Source organism: Dinoponera quadriceps, unplaced genomic scaffold (genome assembly GCF_001313825.1).
Source record: "Dinoponera quadriceps isolate SergipeBrazil2010 unplaced genomic scaffold, ASM131382v1 scaffold5144, whole genome shotgun sequence".
NCBI classification, from domain to species: domain Eukaryota; kingdom Metazoa; phylum Arthropoda; class Insecta; order Hymenoptera; family Formicidae; genus Dinoponera; species Dinoponera quadriceps.
This window is the reverse complement of record NW_014560308.1, coordinates 339825-358641: the sequence shown is the minus strand read 5'-3', so window position 1 is coordinate 358641 and position 18817 is coordinate 339825. Positions and strand designations below refer to the sequence as shown.

The window sequence follows — 18817 nt, the reverse complement described above, 5'->3', positions numbered from 1 at the left end:
ATTTATTTTCCGGAGGATCGGCCCGGCAGCGGCGGCGGCGACAGAGCGATCTATCCGTTCGCAAAAGCGCGAGCAGCGGTGCGAGCGATTAGCGACGAAACGGCCGCGAGTGACGGCCGCGAGTAATCGATTTTTCGTGTCCAATGGCAATGGCAACTATGCCGTATAATCGCGGACGGCAGAATAATTTAATAATGCCGTGAACCGCGCCGGCTATGCCAAATTTAACCGTGCCTCGCTCGTAGTCGACTCCCGATATACAAAATGTGCGCGGGCATTAATGGAATTGGAACGGATGATCCTCGAGCGATCGCCGCTCGTATATCTCGCCTGCCTCGCTGCGATTTGCAGCTCTCCTTCCACGCTTGGATTTTTCGCGAGCTTCTCGTTGCTTCTCTTTTTCTCCTTAACGCGCGACATTCGTTAACTCTTTCGTGCCTTCGATACATGTATATGGTTATAAGAAGAATCGTTACTTTCGCAAATACAAACACGTGAACTAGCAGTTTGGCTTATTGAATTTATAGAAGGTCGCTGTACTATTTGTGAAAAAATCGCTAAACATATAATTTGAACGTAATTTTTAATCGTACGGTTCGTTTTCAACAGAAAAACGAAAATATAATTATGAAGGTAATGAGCGATAGTATTTCACGAAAATAATTATCTGTAGGATTTTAAGGGCTCTCTGATAATGAATCTCATACCGAAGTTATAAAATTCAAAATAGTATAGATCCAACACGGCGGATTTAGTAATTTCATCTTCAATACGTTTTGTCGATATGCTATGATGGATTCTTTATTATAGACCTGATAATTTAGACGCAACACTTGATCTCTCAGACTGAGTTTTGTTTCAATAACTTCAGATCTGTAATTGTCAATCTCGAAAATCCTGCATAAGCAATTTATTATATCAAAATTTGACTAAATTACTTTTTCCGCGTCCACCGTATCGGGTCTGCCATTTTGAATTTTGCTAATTTAATTTCAGATTTACAATCAGTAACTTCGAAAACTCATAACGGTACTAATTTTAATTTCACTCATAACAGAGATTTCTACGAAAGCGTTGAAAAGGTCGCTCGTGTTTCTTTTTGCAAGGATCGAGAACGCATCCAGCGCGAAGCCACCACGCGACCTTCTCCGCGCATCGGCCGAAACTCGATTTCGAAATTCCTTGGTGAAAATAAATGCGCGGCGCGATAAAACAAACAGAGACGGCGAGAAGTCGAGGCGCGGCGAGAGAGGGGCGAGCGCATATTTTTATACGCCCGGGGAAAATACCGGGGCGCGAACGGCGGACCATTTTCTGGCCATTTTTCTGAGGTATCCGACGCGGCGGACCGTGCTGTATTTGTTTTCCGTGCGTAACGAGTTTCGTATATAGACGGGGTCGTTATTTGCACGCGCGATTCGTTACATGCTAATTTTGACGTTCGAACGTGCGTACTGTACAAAACGACATGTTTTATACGAGTGGCGTTATCAAAATAAAACGAATGCGGCCCTACAACGGTCAAGTATTTGATGAAACTGCCGGCGGAGAATGCGAATGAATATCGCACGACGGTGAACCCGCGCACGTCCGTCGAAGTATTAATCGAACGTCATGTCGGATATCCTTGAACTTTCATGTTACTTCGAACGTCTGTATTCATCTAGGAATGTTGCCGGTTCGGAACGAGAAACGCTCAGATTTCATACCTCCGAAGGAGATCCGGTAGTTCGGAACTTGGCGATCCCCGATATATCACATCGCAGACGTTTGGTGCGCAACGAAATTGACGGTCAATCGAGCGAATGAATGGAAGGACCCCGGTAAGTTGGAAAGATTCGCCTCCTTCGGTCGTCGGCTGAAATACTAATCGTAAGCAAAGGAAGGAAATCAAAGGGGCGGACATCCACGCGCATCCGATTTCATCGGAACTCGGAAGATCCTCGATATCTCTAGGGGTTAGCGTCACCTCGCGCACCGTCGTCTCGCGTCATTTCATTCGCCCGGAAATAGCCGCGTTGTTACGGCGTCGTCTACAAATCGAACGATATGAGCCGGCATCGTGGAATTCCTAAACGCGAGCCAATAAAAACTTTTCCAATTGACTTCCCCCGGCTTAATTCACTGGAACCGAGCGTAAGTAGCGAGGCGGGTTGTATGGCGAGCAGAAGGTTACTCAACGACGACGACGACGACGTCTGGGAAGAGAAAGACGAAGGAGTTTGGGGAATGGGGTGGCACGACTGTCGACACGCCGCCTCGGAAGGGTGAGCGAGGGTTACCCGCAAGGGGTGCGATTCGCGTTCGTTCCGCGATCGCGGAACTCCGATTTCAATTTAGATCGCCTGCGGGATCTGCGACCTGATTCGGCTTCTTTCAACGGCCCTGTTCCATTTCGAGGCCCGGTTTTATTAGCGCAGTTCAATGGAACACTTTGTATACAGCGGTGCGGCGAGCCCTGCTACGAGTCGGTCGTACGGCCGAATTGCGAGACCAGCCGCGAGGAATATGGATGAGGTTTGGGAGCGACGTTGGTAACTCGGAACCTGAGAGGGCGATAGATATACAGAGAACGTTGGTTAAAAGATCGCGGATAACGGGAGCGGGATTTATTGTTAACGAAATGAGAGAGAGAGAGAGAGAGAGAGATGCATGCATCCATTGACAATTGTTTTCCCCGGGTCTCATTATCGCGAGTCGAGGATCTTTTGAAGCAAGGATTTATTAAGGTCCTTGTGCAACGCAAACGCAGAGATATAGTGCTCAAGGCACACAGGTCGCTTCGGGAGTAGAAGGACATGTCATTAAGGTACAAATCGATGACATAGGAGGCGCGAGCGATAAAGAAGAAGAACGCCCGAGGGTGGAAAATACGGCTACCATGGATGCGATTTATCGGCGGGGGGAGGGTCGAGAGGGGAAAAGTCTTTGTAGGATGGATAGTGACGAGGGTTCGATGTTGTGGTGGGGAACTGGTTGCCAGGTTGAAGGGAAAAAGAACGGTAAAATGGACCGAATAAGAGAGAAAGAGAGAGAACAGAGGGGGGGGGGGCGAGCGGATATCGGCGTAGTTCCGTAAAGTTTCGATAAGTCGGTCCCGAAGCGTTTACTTCCTAGCGAGCACGACTGCCGAGCATAGGATGAAAGACTGAAGGAAGTCTAGACTTTGGAAGATCAAAAGGCATCGCCGGCCTGGAAGTAACGCGGCTCTGGTGTCTGGTTTCGCAGTCGTTGAGTTTCCGGGGAATCCGTCTCCCTGTCTCTCTCACCTCTTTCCTCCTCATCAAGTTTTATCTTCTTTTCTGCCAGCTATCCTTCTCCCCTGACACGACGCGATCGTCCCTCTTCTTGCTCCGTAAGCAGGTCGATTCTGTGGGTCACGCGATCGGTGCAAACGCGCTTGAATTCTCGGCTCTTTGATATTCAGCTCGATATCACTCGCGACATGACGATGCGCGCGTTGAGTGTGTGTGTGTGTGTTTGCGTGCGGCATTGTTAGTTTTGACGCCCGAAAATGGACTTTAATCGACGCAGCACGATTAAATAGAAAACAGGTATGTAAATCTCGGGTAATCCATCGATCACGCACGGATAGTATGAAATAACAATTGCAGACAGATGGCGATATCCGGCGAAAAACTCGATCCCGTGAAAGGGAAGCGGGGCACGCGGTGAATGAACCGCCCTTACATTTTTGCCCCGTTTCTTCCTCGTAGTGGGAGATTCTCGCCGCGAGATCAAAGCACGCGACGGAAACTTTGATGCGATTATACGGCCGTGTGTAAGAACCAATTGCATCTTTTTCTCGAACGGGGAAACGGCGGCGGTCCCGATTCCGCTCGTCCGCTCATGAAAAGAGGGAACAAAACGCGGCCCGGCGAGCCGCGTATTAGGATTCTATTAACCTATTTTCCCGTCTACCGCGCGCGCGGGTCAAGCCGCAAAAGGAAACGTTAATGACATTTCTTTGCGGCGGTCGGGGCGGTGGCATCGCGCTGGCATCGGCCGCGGAAAAATAGCTTTGTTTCGCCGCGGGGCGAGCGAGCAGCGGCGCAGATTGCATTCCCCCGCGGAACGAGGAAGTACGAGGGCAGAAGTGCCGATTGTTTCTTTACGAGGATGTTGAGTAATCGCGAGGAAACTTTTCCCGCAAGTTCTTTCTCGTTCGAGACTACCGGGGGCGCGCTCGAGGAATTCCTCCCGGCGAATACGTACAAGCGGGAATTTCATTGCGGTCCGGGATGCGATTGTCCCGATTTCGTGGCTTGCATGCTGCGTCTCGTCTCGTCCCGGCTCGACGGCCGTTCCTTGTGCAATTAATCGACAGTGAGAGTACATTCTTGAAGCCGTAAAATTTCTCCCTCCTCCCGCGCGGAAGCCGTCACTCTCCAGAGATACTCCCGTTTTACTCCGGCTTTATCGCCGCGCTTCGCTCGAACGTCTCTTATAACACGTTTAGCAGTTGCGACTTGCCGATTTTAATGGATCGGAAGGTTGAATGGCGCGACGCCGATTTGTGCGTTTTATCGTTTCGCTGTCATATTTTTTTCTTTTACCTTTTAATGGATCGAACGATCGATTCTCTGCTTTCAAAGCGCGCGTCCGTCTAATATCGTAGATTTCATTACGGGAATGGCGTTACGCGTCCGTTACAGGTGTGTACGTGCGTATGTGTGATATTACCTTTATTAATATCAACCGCCTGGAACCGGCGTAGTTATCATCGTGTCGATTTAATATTGTAATAGCGATTTCGTACTCACGCATAGTTACGCGCAAAATTGCATTTATATGCATCGATATCAAGCATTACCGCAAAATGCATGGCTGATTATACAATCGCTAGCCGTGTATACACATCGCGGTGATATCCGGCTCCTGCGATTTAATTCGACGCTATCGCGAAATTTCCATTTTCAATCCGCGCGGTTAGGATAATAAGTCCACGAAGCTGCTGCTGTGTATACGTAATCCCGCTCTTTCCGTTCGATCAATATTTTCGGCCGCGAGCTCGATATGACGAATTCGCAAAAAGACAAGGGGGCATTTCGGTGGAGCTAGTCGGAGCTCTGAAATGGAAGAAGACAAGGCAAAAGGAACGAGGGAAACGGCTTTCAATATCCCGTAAAAGGAATCGCAAAAATTCGGATATTAGCTCGCTTCACGTCGATGGTAATCATATGTGAGGAGTCGTCCCGGTCTATGAGGGCGACGACGGAGAGGGAAGGAGAGAGAGAGAGAGCCAGCGAGGGCAGCAAAAGGGAGAGGGTTGAGAGTAGGATGGCGAGCGAGACGGCAGCGAGGGATATAGACATGCCCGACTTGCCTTTGAGGTCCTGCCAAAGAACATTCCGCGCGAAAATAAAACAAATAAATCGCGTGCTTCAGACGTTTACGTAATGGAAAACGAAATAGGATGTTGATGCGACGACTTGTTTCTCACGCCGCTCCGCTTCGCGCCGCACGGCTGCCACTTTCGTTGTTACCAATATCGGTACCCCAATATCGCCGCCGACATGATCCGCTCGATCAGCTGCGTGTGGGCGCGTGAATTCGCGCGCATTGCGTTAGCGAGGTAGGAAACGGCTCGCCGTTTCACACGCGTATGCGTTTTGTCGGGCCCGTTTCGCAGACGGGAAAAACCGAGGCGCTGCACCTGCAGCCTCGCTACAAGGAGAAATATCCAATCTACTCCTGTCGGTCAAAGGGAAAGTATCTGGAGCAAAAAGGCTCCGGTAGAATGACGTGAACGCGGCAACGTCGAAGCGGACGGACGAGACTGCAGGACGAGGGAGGAAGGAGTTTCGCGTCAGCGGCGAAGTTCCGCTAAAAACGTCTCTTAGCCGCCTTCTTTGGCCGTCCCGCGTAATTCATTTTGTTGCTACGTAATTTATTACGTAGCCTGTAGCTCTAACAGCCGCTCATCGAAACAAGTCGACGAATTAGCGTTGCTATTAATCAGTCGCAATGCAACGGTGCGAATTGTCATTAGCGCTGGCCGGTATTACAACTCGTGAGTGCGTGTCTGCTTTTCACAAACATCGAGATATCGAATGTCCTTTTCAATTGTTACAGATTTTACAGGTACCTCGAAACAGGTGAAATCAAAAACCACAAATCGCACGCTCGTCCAGCCCGTAATTTTATTCGCCGTGGAAAACGACGGGAACGCGAATATTCTGGCGAATATGACCATTCCGGGTTATATTCTCGCGGCGTTGCACATTAACGCGCACGCGACAAACGCGCGTTCAATAAAAAGACCTTAAGCACCCTCTTGAGTGTATCACAGCGTGCGCATTTTAGGCGGCAACTTTTTCCCGTTGTTTTAGCCGAAGCACCTGCGTGCACAGATCGTTACTAAATTGCACATCGCGCGCTCATGCAGGTTTAAAAGCTCACCCGTCCACGTTGCAGCCTGGACTTGTTTCTTGATACCCGCAGATGCTTTTCGGTGGATTTACAGCCGACAGTACGTACGTACGCAAGTGCTCCGGTGCCACGGCTGGTAGGGCTTTGCCGGATGGGGGTTTACGGAGCAGAGTCAGAAGAGTGAGAGAGAGAGAGGGAGGAAGAGAGTCCTCCTGAAGGCAGGAGGCAGCGATAAAACCAGCACCACGGAGGCGCGTCGGCCGGGATGTTTTTAAAACTTACTCCTCCATCCGCCGGCACACCCACACCATTAAGAAGTACATACCGGGGATCCTCTCTTTCTCCACAATTTCTCTCCTTCGCTCCTTCCTTGCTCTCCTGTCGCCTTCTTTTTCCTCTCCGGCAAGCGGCCTGTAAAGTCTGCTGTGTACTACGTCTTTCGGTCTCATCCTGACAAGAATACACGTCACGCTCGAACAACTCACTCCGCACTCTCTTCGTATCTCTCCTACCGCCTCGCTTCCTTCTCGCCGTTCGCGCCACGTTTCTTCCTCTCGTTCGAGCACCCAGACAGGAGCGGCTTCGCCACGCCAGGAATCTCTCGTCCGCGAGATTTCGAATCGCGGGGGTGCGAGCTGGTCCGCGAGCGGAACTCCCCCCNCCGAAGTCGTTCGCGCGGATTTAAATATCTGAAAACGGCGGAGAGACCGCCCTTTCCGCCGCGCGTTTAGTAAGCCCTGTTTCCCTTTTCTTTTCCCCCGCGTCGGTCTCTCACGCTAGAGCGTCAATCTCCTATCAGACGGGTCCCGGCCTCCATCGTCTTACTGTTAAAAGCCGGGCTTCTTTTCTCTCCTACTCCCAATCTCGTCTCCGCTTCCTCCACTTTTTGCCGTCTGAAAGCCCGATAGACTTACGGCGCAGCGCGCTTATCTCCGAGTTGCGTGCGAGTAGATTCGTGAGAGGGTGCTCTCTCGTATAAAATAGCTTGAATTTAGACCGCCGAATCTTTTTTTCCTCCGAAGGGACACTGTTATCCCCATAACTTGGTAAATATTTGCCTGTCGTATTGGCGGTTCAGTATTTTTTGAGACTGCGTACAACTGTTTTTGCGGAAGCTTATTTAACAAATAACTCACTGTATGAAAATATCAGTATGCTGAATATCGTAATAAACAAAAAATGTTTGTAGTCACGGAAGAGAGATTTCAGATGGCGAGGATTTACGCTATATTTGAAAATGAAATTACGACGGAAATATTACTGCGACTAGTCCCACAAATCTGTCGAGCTTTCACCTGTTTATATATTTAAAATACATGTTTCATCGTGGAGTATCTTTTAACTAAAATTTCATCGGCCTGCGTATTTACCTGCGTCGCGGCGCAGCCCAACTTTCGCGAATCCCCTTAAGCTACGTACACACAGTTAATAGATCAGACCGAGCGATAATCGGATCCGCCGCGTCGGCGCGCCAATAACGCTATTTCTCCCCCAAACCGGGGGAGCTCTCATTTTTCGGCGGGCGTCTTTAATTAAGATCTTCCGTGGAAATTTCCCTGGCGTATTCGGCACGCCGAGGGCTCGCCGAAAGCGCCCGCAATTCCTCGATAAACCGCGCTGAAAGGAAACTCGTTAAAACCAATCTGCCAGGGATCGACTCGATCGTTTTGCACCGTTCGACTGCACCGACTGCGGAGCAGTTGAACGTGGGGGGTGTCAGAGGGAAGGCGAGGGTGGCAACGAAGGGTGACCGAGATCAGGTGAAGAACTGCCGAAGGACAAGCGAGGAACGTCGAATGGAGACAGCGACGAAAGACGATTGGAAAGATTACCCGAGAAGAAAGGAGAAAAGAAAAAGAAAAAGTGAGAAATTTTCCAAAGGAGTCGCACGCGCAAACACGGTGGACAGGACGGCGAATCTTATTCCTGATCACATTAACGCTGTTTAATCGTCGGGAGAAGGGGGATGGCGGGGATCTAATTAAAAAAAACTTCCGGGAGTTCGTCCGGTCGATCCTCGAGGCGATTTGCAATTGGCGCGTTCATCGGTGAGCGGACGGGTTAAAATCTGGGACGCGCGGCCGAGGGAAGTGTATCGGACAGATTCGTCTGTCTTACTCGGGGTCTCCGTCAGGACGGTAGAAAGGAGAAAAGAAAGTACGAGATAGATAGAGAAGGACGTGCGATCAAGAAGGAGAAGTTGTGAGACGAGAAACGAAAGAGAGAGATAAGACGAGAGCGGGTTGGATGGAAGCAACTGTTAGACGTAGAAAGTGAACGTGGCAGGTCGGCCAGGACAGGAGGGTAGATAATTAGACAAGAAACACAGACTCGCTCCAGCCGCCCCGTTTGCCAACCCGACGCAACCTGTTTCATTCGACCTTCTCTCCTTCCAACCCCTTTCCCCTCTTCGCTCTGTTCTCCTGCGATCCCGTATCCCTTTTAATTAAATATAAGCGTCGGCCTATCCCTGTTTCGCGCACCTAACGTCGCTCGTTCTCTTCCTTACGTACGTATCCTTCAGTACCCTCTCTCGCAGTTTCTAGATATACCTATGTTGGTACGACGAGGCGCTTGTATACGCATAAAGTGTATTACGGTAATATATTTGCATTGCATTAATTGCAAGATACATTACAAAAGCATACTATCTACCAACGTAGCCATCCTGTTTACTCGAGCATTTTTAAACTCGAGATTATGACTTCGCGAAATCCTTACTAAATAAACATCTCTCCGTAATTTTTTGCAATACGTACCTGTATTTACTCTTGTCTTATGCGCGTTTATTTATTATACATGTTTAATTAATAAATATTAACAAGATACTTTGATTAAACTATGCGTGGGACCTGAATCAAAATTTTAAATTCTACGTTAAGTCTTCAAGTGAAGAAAACAGAAATAAGTTTCCACTTGTGGCATCAAACGAACACAATAAATGCTCCTTTAATGCTACGCATAAAATTTAGTTTTCCGGGGTCTAAATTTTCTATATTAAGTCTTTAAATTGGAAAAACGGCACTGATTGCTCCATTTGTAGCACCAAACGAGCACAATAGAAGACTTTAAAACACTTAATATAGAACTAAATTAGATTAAACTTGAGTTAAATTCGCGACTCGAGAAGTTTCTTATAATTACATCAGAATTAACTACATAATTCCCGAATTTCGAAACGTTGATTTTACATTAATTCCATCGAGCTTAAAACTTCCATCTAGCTTAAAAAATCAATGGAAAATTTCGAGATATATTATACAGATTATTATTCCTAACCATTAAACTATAAGTGTCATTTATTGCCGTTTTCATTCAAGAATATTTTGATATCCCATTATCTTTCAATATTCGCATTTTAAGCATTTCTTAATTTCAATAAGCAATGAGTTAATTAATTAAGTAATATTGCAAATAGAATGGCTGAACAAATAGTAAATAATTAGAGCTATAGCTGATAATTAAGAATTATCAGCAAGTGCTTTCTAAATAGTTACTAGGAATGTGTCAGTGCGATTTTGCGTTTCATGTTCTCTTAGAATTACCGGCGACTTGGTAGTAACAATTATCCTGAAAGGGTGGCGCAAAACTTTAAAATCTCGATTAGCGTTGCCACTTTCCAGACTTTCGGAAGTGAATAATTGTTCGCTCTTGCGATTTGTCGTTATCGAACTTGATTCTATAGAATCATTGTTACTCAACGTGCTCGCTCTACTTACTGACGTGTCATTAAGATCGATTTGTTTCGCGGAGTTTGTAACTAAGCCATTTCCGAAAGCAGGTTTCGGAACAGCAACTGCCGAAGAGTAGTCCGAACTTTGTGATGAAATCGATGGATTTATTCTCAAAGTATTTTGCCTCGTACCATCGACAGAGTACGGTTTGATGTGTATTTTTCGTCGTTCTCTGCTTCGATCCAAATTCGTCAAAACTTGACTATGCAACACTTTGCCTAGATTCATGTCCTGAATAAATTTTATAAAAATTATAAAAATGTTTTAAAGTATAACGGCTCCGATGGAAATTAAATCGTCAATTTAGAGTCATAGGAACTTAAACAAGAATGTTTTCAATGCCATTATATATTAATAATGTCAATTTATATTAATATGATTGGGGAAGAGGATAAAGTTGTTTATAATATATGTGAAATAACTCGAATTTTTTCGGCTTGAAACGCAGCGACAGCTTTTTACATATGAACCGACTTTTGATTCCCATTATTCGTTATAAATTTGATTTCCATGAGAAAAAATTCGCGTCGTTTAGCACACATTATAAATAACTTTATTCTCCTACAATCGTGTTAATAAATGGACATTATTAATATGTAATAGAAGCAAAACATCCGTGCTTAGGCTCTTAATGGGCCTGTGTTGACAATTTAAAGAAATTATTTTGAATAAATTGTGAATAAAAATTACTGTAAAAAAATAATTCTGAATAAAAATAATTCTGAATATATTCTGAATAAAATTATTGAAAACCTGTTTCGTGTCATCGTAGCCATGCCTACTCCCATATCCTCGGTGCATCCCCAACCGACCATCATCTGTCGCGTAAAAAGACGATGACGACGCACCATCAAGCCGCGTCGTCGCCTGGAGATCAACACTCGTACGATCAGCATCGCGATTGTTCTTGAGAAATCCGGCGACTTCCGTATTATCCCCCGAGGGATGCATCTCACGCCCGTTCACGTCTTCCGCCGGCGACTCGAGGAAATCTTCGATCGATCGCCTGTGCGTCTTCAAGGACTCGAAGACCTTGCTGAATGGCTGGTAAGTTTGCCCATCGCGCTCAGGGATGATTTTGTTCGAACGTGCCGCTTGACCCATCGCGATGTGTGACGACGTTAGGCGATTTGGGGCAGGGAAATTCACGAAGTGCGCGATGGTCAACACAGGGTCCAACGGCACCACGTGAATCAACTGTTTTTGACCGCGTTGATCGACTACCAGGATCCATTTCGGCTCCAATTGATTCGACTCTTCGCTGTCGTTGACAACAGTGACCTCGCGATTGGTCGGGGCGCTCAACGGGAGTTCTTTCACGGGTCTCTTTCGAGGACGATGTCTCCAGGTGTTCTTGAATTCGTGTTTCTGCCTAGGTGACTTTTCTCGCATGGTCTTCTCAGTGCTTGCGTTCTCCTGGACGCTGACGCGTTCATACTGCCGAGCGGAATCCTGTTCCTTTAGCTGCCAGGTATTCTCCGAGCGATGATGCTGCTGGGGAAAACTGTTCTCCAGACTGGCCGAGGAATTCGAGTCGTTGTCTTGGTACGTTCTGCCGACAGGGAAGGTCGCTCCCGGGGACGTCACGTAGACGTAGGAATTCGGCCAGAGATTGCTCGTGTGGAAGTGTCTATCCGCCTGCGGCATTATCGTTAGCTGAAGATCATGTCGCGGGTTAGAAGCCGGCAATCGCTTGAGTCTCCGCAGGACCCACTTGAATGAAGGATTTCCTTGCGCTACGCACGGCTTGCAGTCGACGCATCCGTCCTGGCACAGCATCCAGTGGCCGTTGAGCAGGTGATAGACTTTGCCTTGCGACAGAGTGACATTCTCGTCGTGGTTCGAGTACACAGCGACCGGACCGCCATAGAAGGAAGCGTCCAGCGGACGCCTGTGGGGCGCTTCGGCATCCGCCGGCGACGGGGTGACCGACTTGAGGATAATCTCGCGAACTATGTACTCCCAGGGTGGCGCGAGATGCGGCGGCACCGCGGGATTGTATCGTTGCTGCTGCATCCGCTGCCTGAACAGCTCACCGTGATTCAAAGTGAACAGGAGGAACTGAAAGGGTAGACTCAAGCTAGAAACATCGCGAATATTCGTCTGGCGAGTAACGTGCGTTTACTCCGGCTGCGATCGAAGCTCGTTCAAGTTAGAGTGCAGTCAGTATTTTTGGGACTACACCCCTCAGGGCCGCGACGAATACAAAATTATCGTTCGATGCATTTTGAATGACGCGTTCGGGCGTGATGTTTCGAGCTGTTTCGTGCTGTTTCAAGCCATATCGAGAGACGATCGCGAAACTGTTATTATGGAACGCAACCCATAGCGAAATTTACGCGACTATACGAAAATAAGCATTTGGTTTGAATATTTTAAGCGAGCTTGTAGAATATTAATATTAGTTTTGGTAGTAAAAAGGGTTGTAAGTTGTAAAATTAAAATCATCGCGAATACATGAATGAGAAAAAGATGGAAATATTTGAGAAACGACACGACACGTTGTTAGAATATAAATGGCATTTTAAAATAGTGTCTTCTATACTCACCACAATAAGCTCGAAGTACTTCCACTTTAACGTGTACATCATCTCACACTCGCGATCACCGTCGCACTGTCGAGACGGCCGGGCGAAATAAGACAGAAAGAGGCTGTCCCTCACCTGACTGACGAGTAAATCATACGGACGACGTTACACCGACTGTGCTATCGAATGTCGAGATGTCCGGCTAGATATCTGCCGTCAAGAATGCTGACATTACTCACGGCTAAACATTCGCCCGGCGATCAAACAACGTAACTCAAACACCGCCGACGTCGGCTTTATCACGGGTAATTCGAGAACGTAGCTATATGGATGTAGCATAGCCATGGCTGAATCATTCATGCGAGAAACCGTAGTAGTTCCTTCAGATTTCGCCTGATCTTATCCGCAGGAGAAAAAGAAACATAAACTCAATTATCAAACGATTGCCAATAATTGTGATCGTAATGTGATCGTAATTAATCATCGTGTCATTCTAAAAACTCGATTCTATTTTTGAGCTGAATTTGACTTTATCAAATTTCATTTAAATAATATAATTCAGACAAATTATTCATCAACCAGATAACCAAGCGTGAAAATGTCGCTTTTATAATAATACAATCTAATATGTGAACATTATCGATATTATTGACTATATTATATTTATGTGACGTTATTTATTGAAAATTGAATCGAGCTTTTTGATTAACTTAATATTTCAAAATTATCTCTCCGTCGGAAATGTGGAAGGTCGCGTAAGATCCTTTAAAGGATCTCTCCTTTAACGCGTAGTTAATTTCAATATCCTTCATAATTTTCTTCAAGTCCTGTTGCAACGGTTAAATTTGCAGGCCATTAAACTGGAGTATCGCGAGAAAGACGATTGATTATGAAAACATATTGATCCCGCAGAGCTGAAACTGCATCGGACTTTTTTTGCAAACTGGGATAACACTTGTTCGTATTATCCCTGATTCGTGGATCCGATAAACTGGTTAGGAAATACGATGATTTTAATTCCGTTCCCGACATCGCTACCGGAGGATTCATCATCGTCGCAGGATGGATATGCGAGCGATATAAATACACGATCGAGCTGACGTTGATCGTATCTGGCTAACGGAAACGCTCGAGAATATCATATCCGGGGACTCGATAAAATATATACGGTTTGATGTAATCTGCGGTAGTATAGCTACCTTGATTCTATTTCACGATTCGGTCTACCGGCCACGTGCAGTCAGATAAACCGGGCTTGTTAGTGGAGAAACGACGCGCGATGAATTACTGTTTCATTAACGCGCCGCATCGGTGTTGTATGATTAACGACGAAGATGATTGAAAGACACGGGTGGACGGGCGCGGATTACGGCAGTGGATTCTTTTCACGGTTCTCACGACGCATTCTTATGGAATAATTAATATATAAATTACATTGCGAGAAATATTTTTCCGACATTGCTGACATCGTCGCGTGTGCTTCTCGTTGTAATTGACGGTGCGGACAAATTTTACTTTTAATTACTGTTTCTACATAAAATATATCCGTTTGTGATAATCATGAATTATTTGAATATTAATTTATTTTAAAAAACGCAAGACGAGGGAAAACGAGAAGAAAAATAAAAGAGAGAGAGAGAGAGAGTAAAAATGATAGAAGCTCAATAATATAAATGGGAATAAATAAAATGATAAAAAAGATATAAAGAAGAAGAATAAAAAAATATTATACGATACAAGCATCTTCCAAAGGAGTACGCTACGTGTCGATTATATTTGTGGCGCCAACTATGAATATACGGACGGAACTTTACCACCCTTAGGGTACTATATAAGGGATGAATGTAGGTACAAAAGGGGCGATCGATTTTGAAAGTTGACAATTCGGCCAATCTCGTTAAGTAACCAAACATTTTACAAATGGGAAGTTACATCTAATTATGATTCTTATTTATAATTCTTAATAAATCGATCGTTCTCATGTGAAAAATGGCTGCGGAAGTTGCGCAGGTTTCACCCTCTGTAGATAATGCGGATGTCATCAGCCTGCAAGTTTCTTTTCCGCAACTGCTCAATCTTGCTTTGGGAACTCCAGAAGTAAAACAATAATGAAATATAATCACCAATGCCACATAGGACAAGAAAATTCATGAAATTATCGGTTCCAGATCGGCGCAGTTAATTTCGATATCCTTCATAATTTTCTTCAAGTCCTGTTGCATCAGTTAAATTTGCAAGCCATTAAAGTGGAGTACCGCGGCGAAAATGCGAAACGTATTAAGGTACGAAAATTACCGTAAATCTAGTAAATGAACAATATACGTCGACTGTTTCGTATATACGTTTACGCGAAGATTGTTACAGACTATGGTAGCGTCCTTAAAACCAGGACCATCCCTTCATCTTCATGAATACAGTATTACCGACGATACCGGCAAAATATCCCAACGAATTCCAGAAACTGATGGTACAGGCGTTGATGTACTCACAAAAGGTATAGAACTTATGATAGATTTCCGAGAATTTCATATATTTTTACATATATACAGAAAAAAAGTGCTAGATTTTAGTAAATAATAAATAGTCCAATATTCCTTAGCAAGTATTTATTTGGATCAGATAATACTTACTTGATCCAAATAAAATATTTTCTTAATTAATTATCCAAATAAAATATCTAGCAAATATGGTGACGTAATAATAACGTCTGCGACATCGTTAGTATGTCACTTAACAATCATAATACATAATCATATTTGCTAAGTATTTACTTGTAGTAATAGTAAAGTTACTTAATCTAAATAAAAATTTGCTATTGGAGCAATTATTTACTTGAATCTAACACTTTTTTCTGCACAGAGGAAATGCTGTTGCATCAATAGAATTGATCAATAGAACCACAATTAGGGTAAATCTTGATTCAATAACATTATATTATTGAAACTAAATACTTCATACATTGTTTAAATAATTAAATTATTAATTTCAATGATTGTTATTAAATTGAGAAGATTTACTCTAATTACAGTGTTGTTAACCAATTCTATTGATATAATAACGTTTTGTTCGTACATTCATTAATCTAACGGAAGAATAAACTATAGCTATATGTCGTGGCAGGCAGATATTTCATTCATTTTGCATCTAATTATCAGCTGAAGATGACTTAAAAGTAACGAAGGGTATAAAGCAACAAATAAGTCCTGGGAAAAGCTCTGAAGCTGAAACGGTTATATTTGTGGAGCCCGTCGTAAACGGTTCTACCCCTACGGCATTGGCGTTTAAACAACTCGAGCAATCTGTATGTGCGAAACAGATAATAAATTATATACTACCTATCTTTTAATAGCAACAGAAGATGATATGTAGCAATTATAATACTGACAGGTGAAAGAGCTGCAGAATCAATTGCAAGCTTTGAAGGATTTATCCACTACTCCGGAAGTGATGGAGCGTCTAAAACGCAGGATGACGGATCCCGTCACAGATATGTGGCAGTTTATCAACATCAATAAAAGATTGGAGGCGAGCGAACAAGGTATCGATAAGGTACACTGCTTGTTAATCCCGTAAGTTTTTCGCGAAAAATATTCTCGCTAATACAACGGTGGAGGATGAAATACTTAGCGGAAGGCGAGAACACGTTAAACTGTTTATTTCAGCTCACGACAATGCTGCAAGATGTGATGAAAGGTGGTGTCAGCGTAGCCGCAGTAGCAGAGATTCCTTCGTTCAACGGGCGATTGGATGAGCTCGAGAATAAAGTCGCTAAGCTGGAGCGAGAGATCAGCGATATTCGAGCGACTGTCGATATTTTAATGAAAAATATTGCTACTGCTACAGCTACTGCTAATCGTCTTGATGACGTTACACGAGAACCTAAAGTAGCAGCAGAAATCACGGAGACCGACGAAACGGCTGTACCGTCTGGCGAAAAAGAAGAAACGACTGACAAAGTCCGCAACGCAACGGCAAACGAGATCGTTCCGCGACGAACGAATGCGGGTAACAAGCTTAACGATTTCGTATCAAATTTATTGTTTTTTTAATTTTTTTATTAAATTTATTTATTGACGTTAAAGACGTTGCTACAGCAACCACTTGTAAAATCGTGATATAGTTATTGCGGTTTCTGACAAGTGGCCGAAAATAATTTACTAATTAGGAATATATATCTATATTTGTATATATTATATGTATATATTATATTTAGATACTGCTGATATAGCACAGATTCGCAATGACGTAACTGCATTGAAGGTAGATACGGCTCAGACACAACGAGAGCTGCCAGATCGTAACGAAAAAGTTGCACGTACGTCTGTTAAGTATAAGTTTAATATTCGTGGTTTTTAAATACGTCATTTAACTATTCAGATATATATATATTTTTTTTTAATAGAAAATGAGATATCCGCGACAGTTGTTGAACAGGCCTCGCCACAGCCTGTCGATACAGAAGATCCAGATACCGCAGAGAGGACTGGTATTGTTGAAAAGCTGAAAATAGACGAGATAAGCGATGATGTAAAACGACGTTTGGAAACTATAGAAGCGACGCATGGCAAAGCCTTGAACGACATTACCAAACGCTTGGATAAATTAGAGAAAGATGTTGATGATTTACTAGAGAAAGTAGATGGAGTGGAAGCAACGACCAAGGCAAGCGACATTAACGAGCTTGTTGCAAAAATGCAAGAGATTCAAACTGACGTGGAGAGACTCGAACAGATCATGGATAAACTGCTGGATGATAAGGAAAGCCGGGAAGCGTATCTTAACGTAAGAATTTCTAAGAGCAAATATAAAAAGAGACCAATTGAAGTATCGCGAAATGTTACTTTTTTGTATTAAACAGCGATTAACGCGCATAAGTTGCTGCCTTACGTTTTATGCAATTTTTTCAAGTGACTATACATGAAAAGAGCTGTTGTAACAATATAATTAATCAACAATGCCGTAATTTGAATAAATCTTCTTAATTCAAGAACAATATTATTGAAATGATATTTGGATTATTGAAATATTGTGTGATACATTAGTTTCAACAATATTTTGCATTTGAATTAGAGAGATTTATTCTAATTACAGCGCTGTTGACCAATTTTATTAATACAATAGTGTTTATATCCGTATATTTATCCTGACCGTTTTCACACCAATAGAAATTATTGGAGCAAATAGAAATTTTAAAGACCATCAAAGCAGACAAAGAGGATATCGAAGATGCTCTAGCCGATAAAGCGGACGCTCAAGTCGTGAGGAAAAAAGTAACCAATTCTTTTCTGGTTCTCATTTTTAATATAGATTACTATAGATAATATAGATTTAATATAGATAGAGAAAATATTAGATAAATCGTTATAGGTGTCACACGATGTACTTGACTCTGTCTGCGATGACTTCACGCGCGGTCTCATGGAAGCCGTGGACAAATTGAATAAGCAAGAATCGATTTGGCAACAAGCGTTGGAAGATGTACAGAATGAGATTGCGAGCAAGGTCGACAAAATTGAAATGATACCGTTGAAAGACATGGTAAACACTCGCTTGAAAGCGCTACAAGAGAAAGTGAAAGGCGTGGCGGAGATGAAACGCGAAAGAGAAGCGGCTGGCACGAAGAAAATGCTTAGGTAGGCGTTTCGGAATCGCGCGCACGTAAAACTTGCACTCGTTCAAAATGTCGAGATTCCATTTCTTCATTCTTTATTCAGAGACGTTCAATGTATATCGTGCGATAAGGACGTCGTAATGAAAACAGAAGAAATCGGCGTATACCGTCTCGATTCGTTACCTTGCACTAGCAGCATAAGGCCTTATCTAACATACAAATTAGACCAGATTAGAAAACAAAAAAGTTTACCTCACAGTAAAAATATGATCCAATTTGAGGCGGCGGTGCAAGAAACTAAGAAAATAAAGATAACGAAGGAGGAGACGCCTGTGAAGACTCCTCGGTGATTAGTCTCGTAGAATTTTATTTTCTCATACTCCCTTCCGGAAAAATAAATCATTTAAATTGATATTTACAGTTAAGGTTTAAAGAAAAGTAGGAAATTTTGTTTACAAATGTCTCTTCACGAACTACTTCTCTCTGTTACAACTGGAAATCTTTGCAAATGGCTCGTGAGATTTCTATCTAAATAATATAATATATATATATATATATATATATATATATAT

At 43.8% G+C, this 18817-nt stretch overlaps 1 protein-coding gene and 1 pseudogene across 1 annotated transcript; one reads left to right on the top strand and one right to left on the bottom strand.

Moving 5' to 3' along the window:
- Positions 1-9897: 9897 nt before the first annotated feature.
- LOC106750690 lies at positions 9898-12697 on the bottom strand. The gene is made up of 4 exons (XM_014631191.1): positions 12656-12697; positions 10860-12167; positions 10092-10337; positions 9898-9942 (listed from the first exon to the last, which is right to left on the bottom strand). Exons 1-4 carry the CDS (start codon positions 12695-12697, stop codon positions 9898-9900), a joined length of 1641 nt encoding a protein of 546 aa, XP_014486677.1.
- A 1986-nt stretch (positions 12698-14683) lies between these two features.
- The window catches only part of LOC106750689, a 5029-nt pseudogene continuing 895 nt past the window's right edge, over positions 14684-18817 (top strand).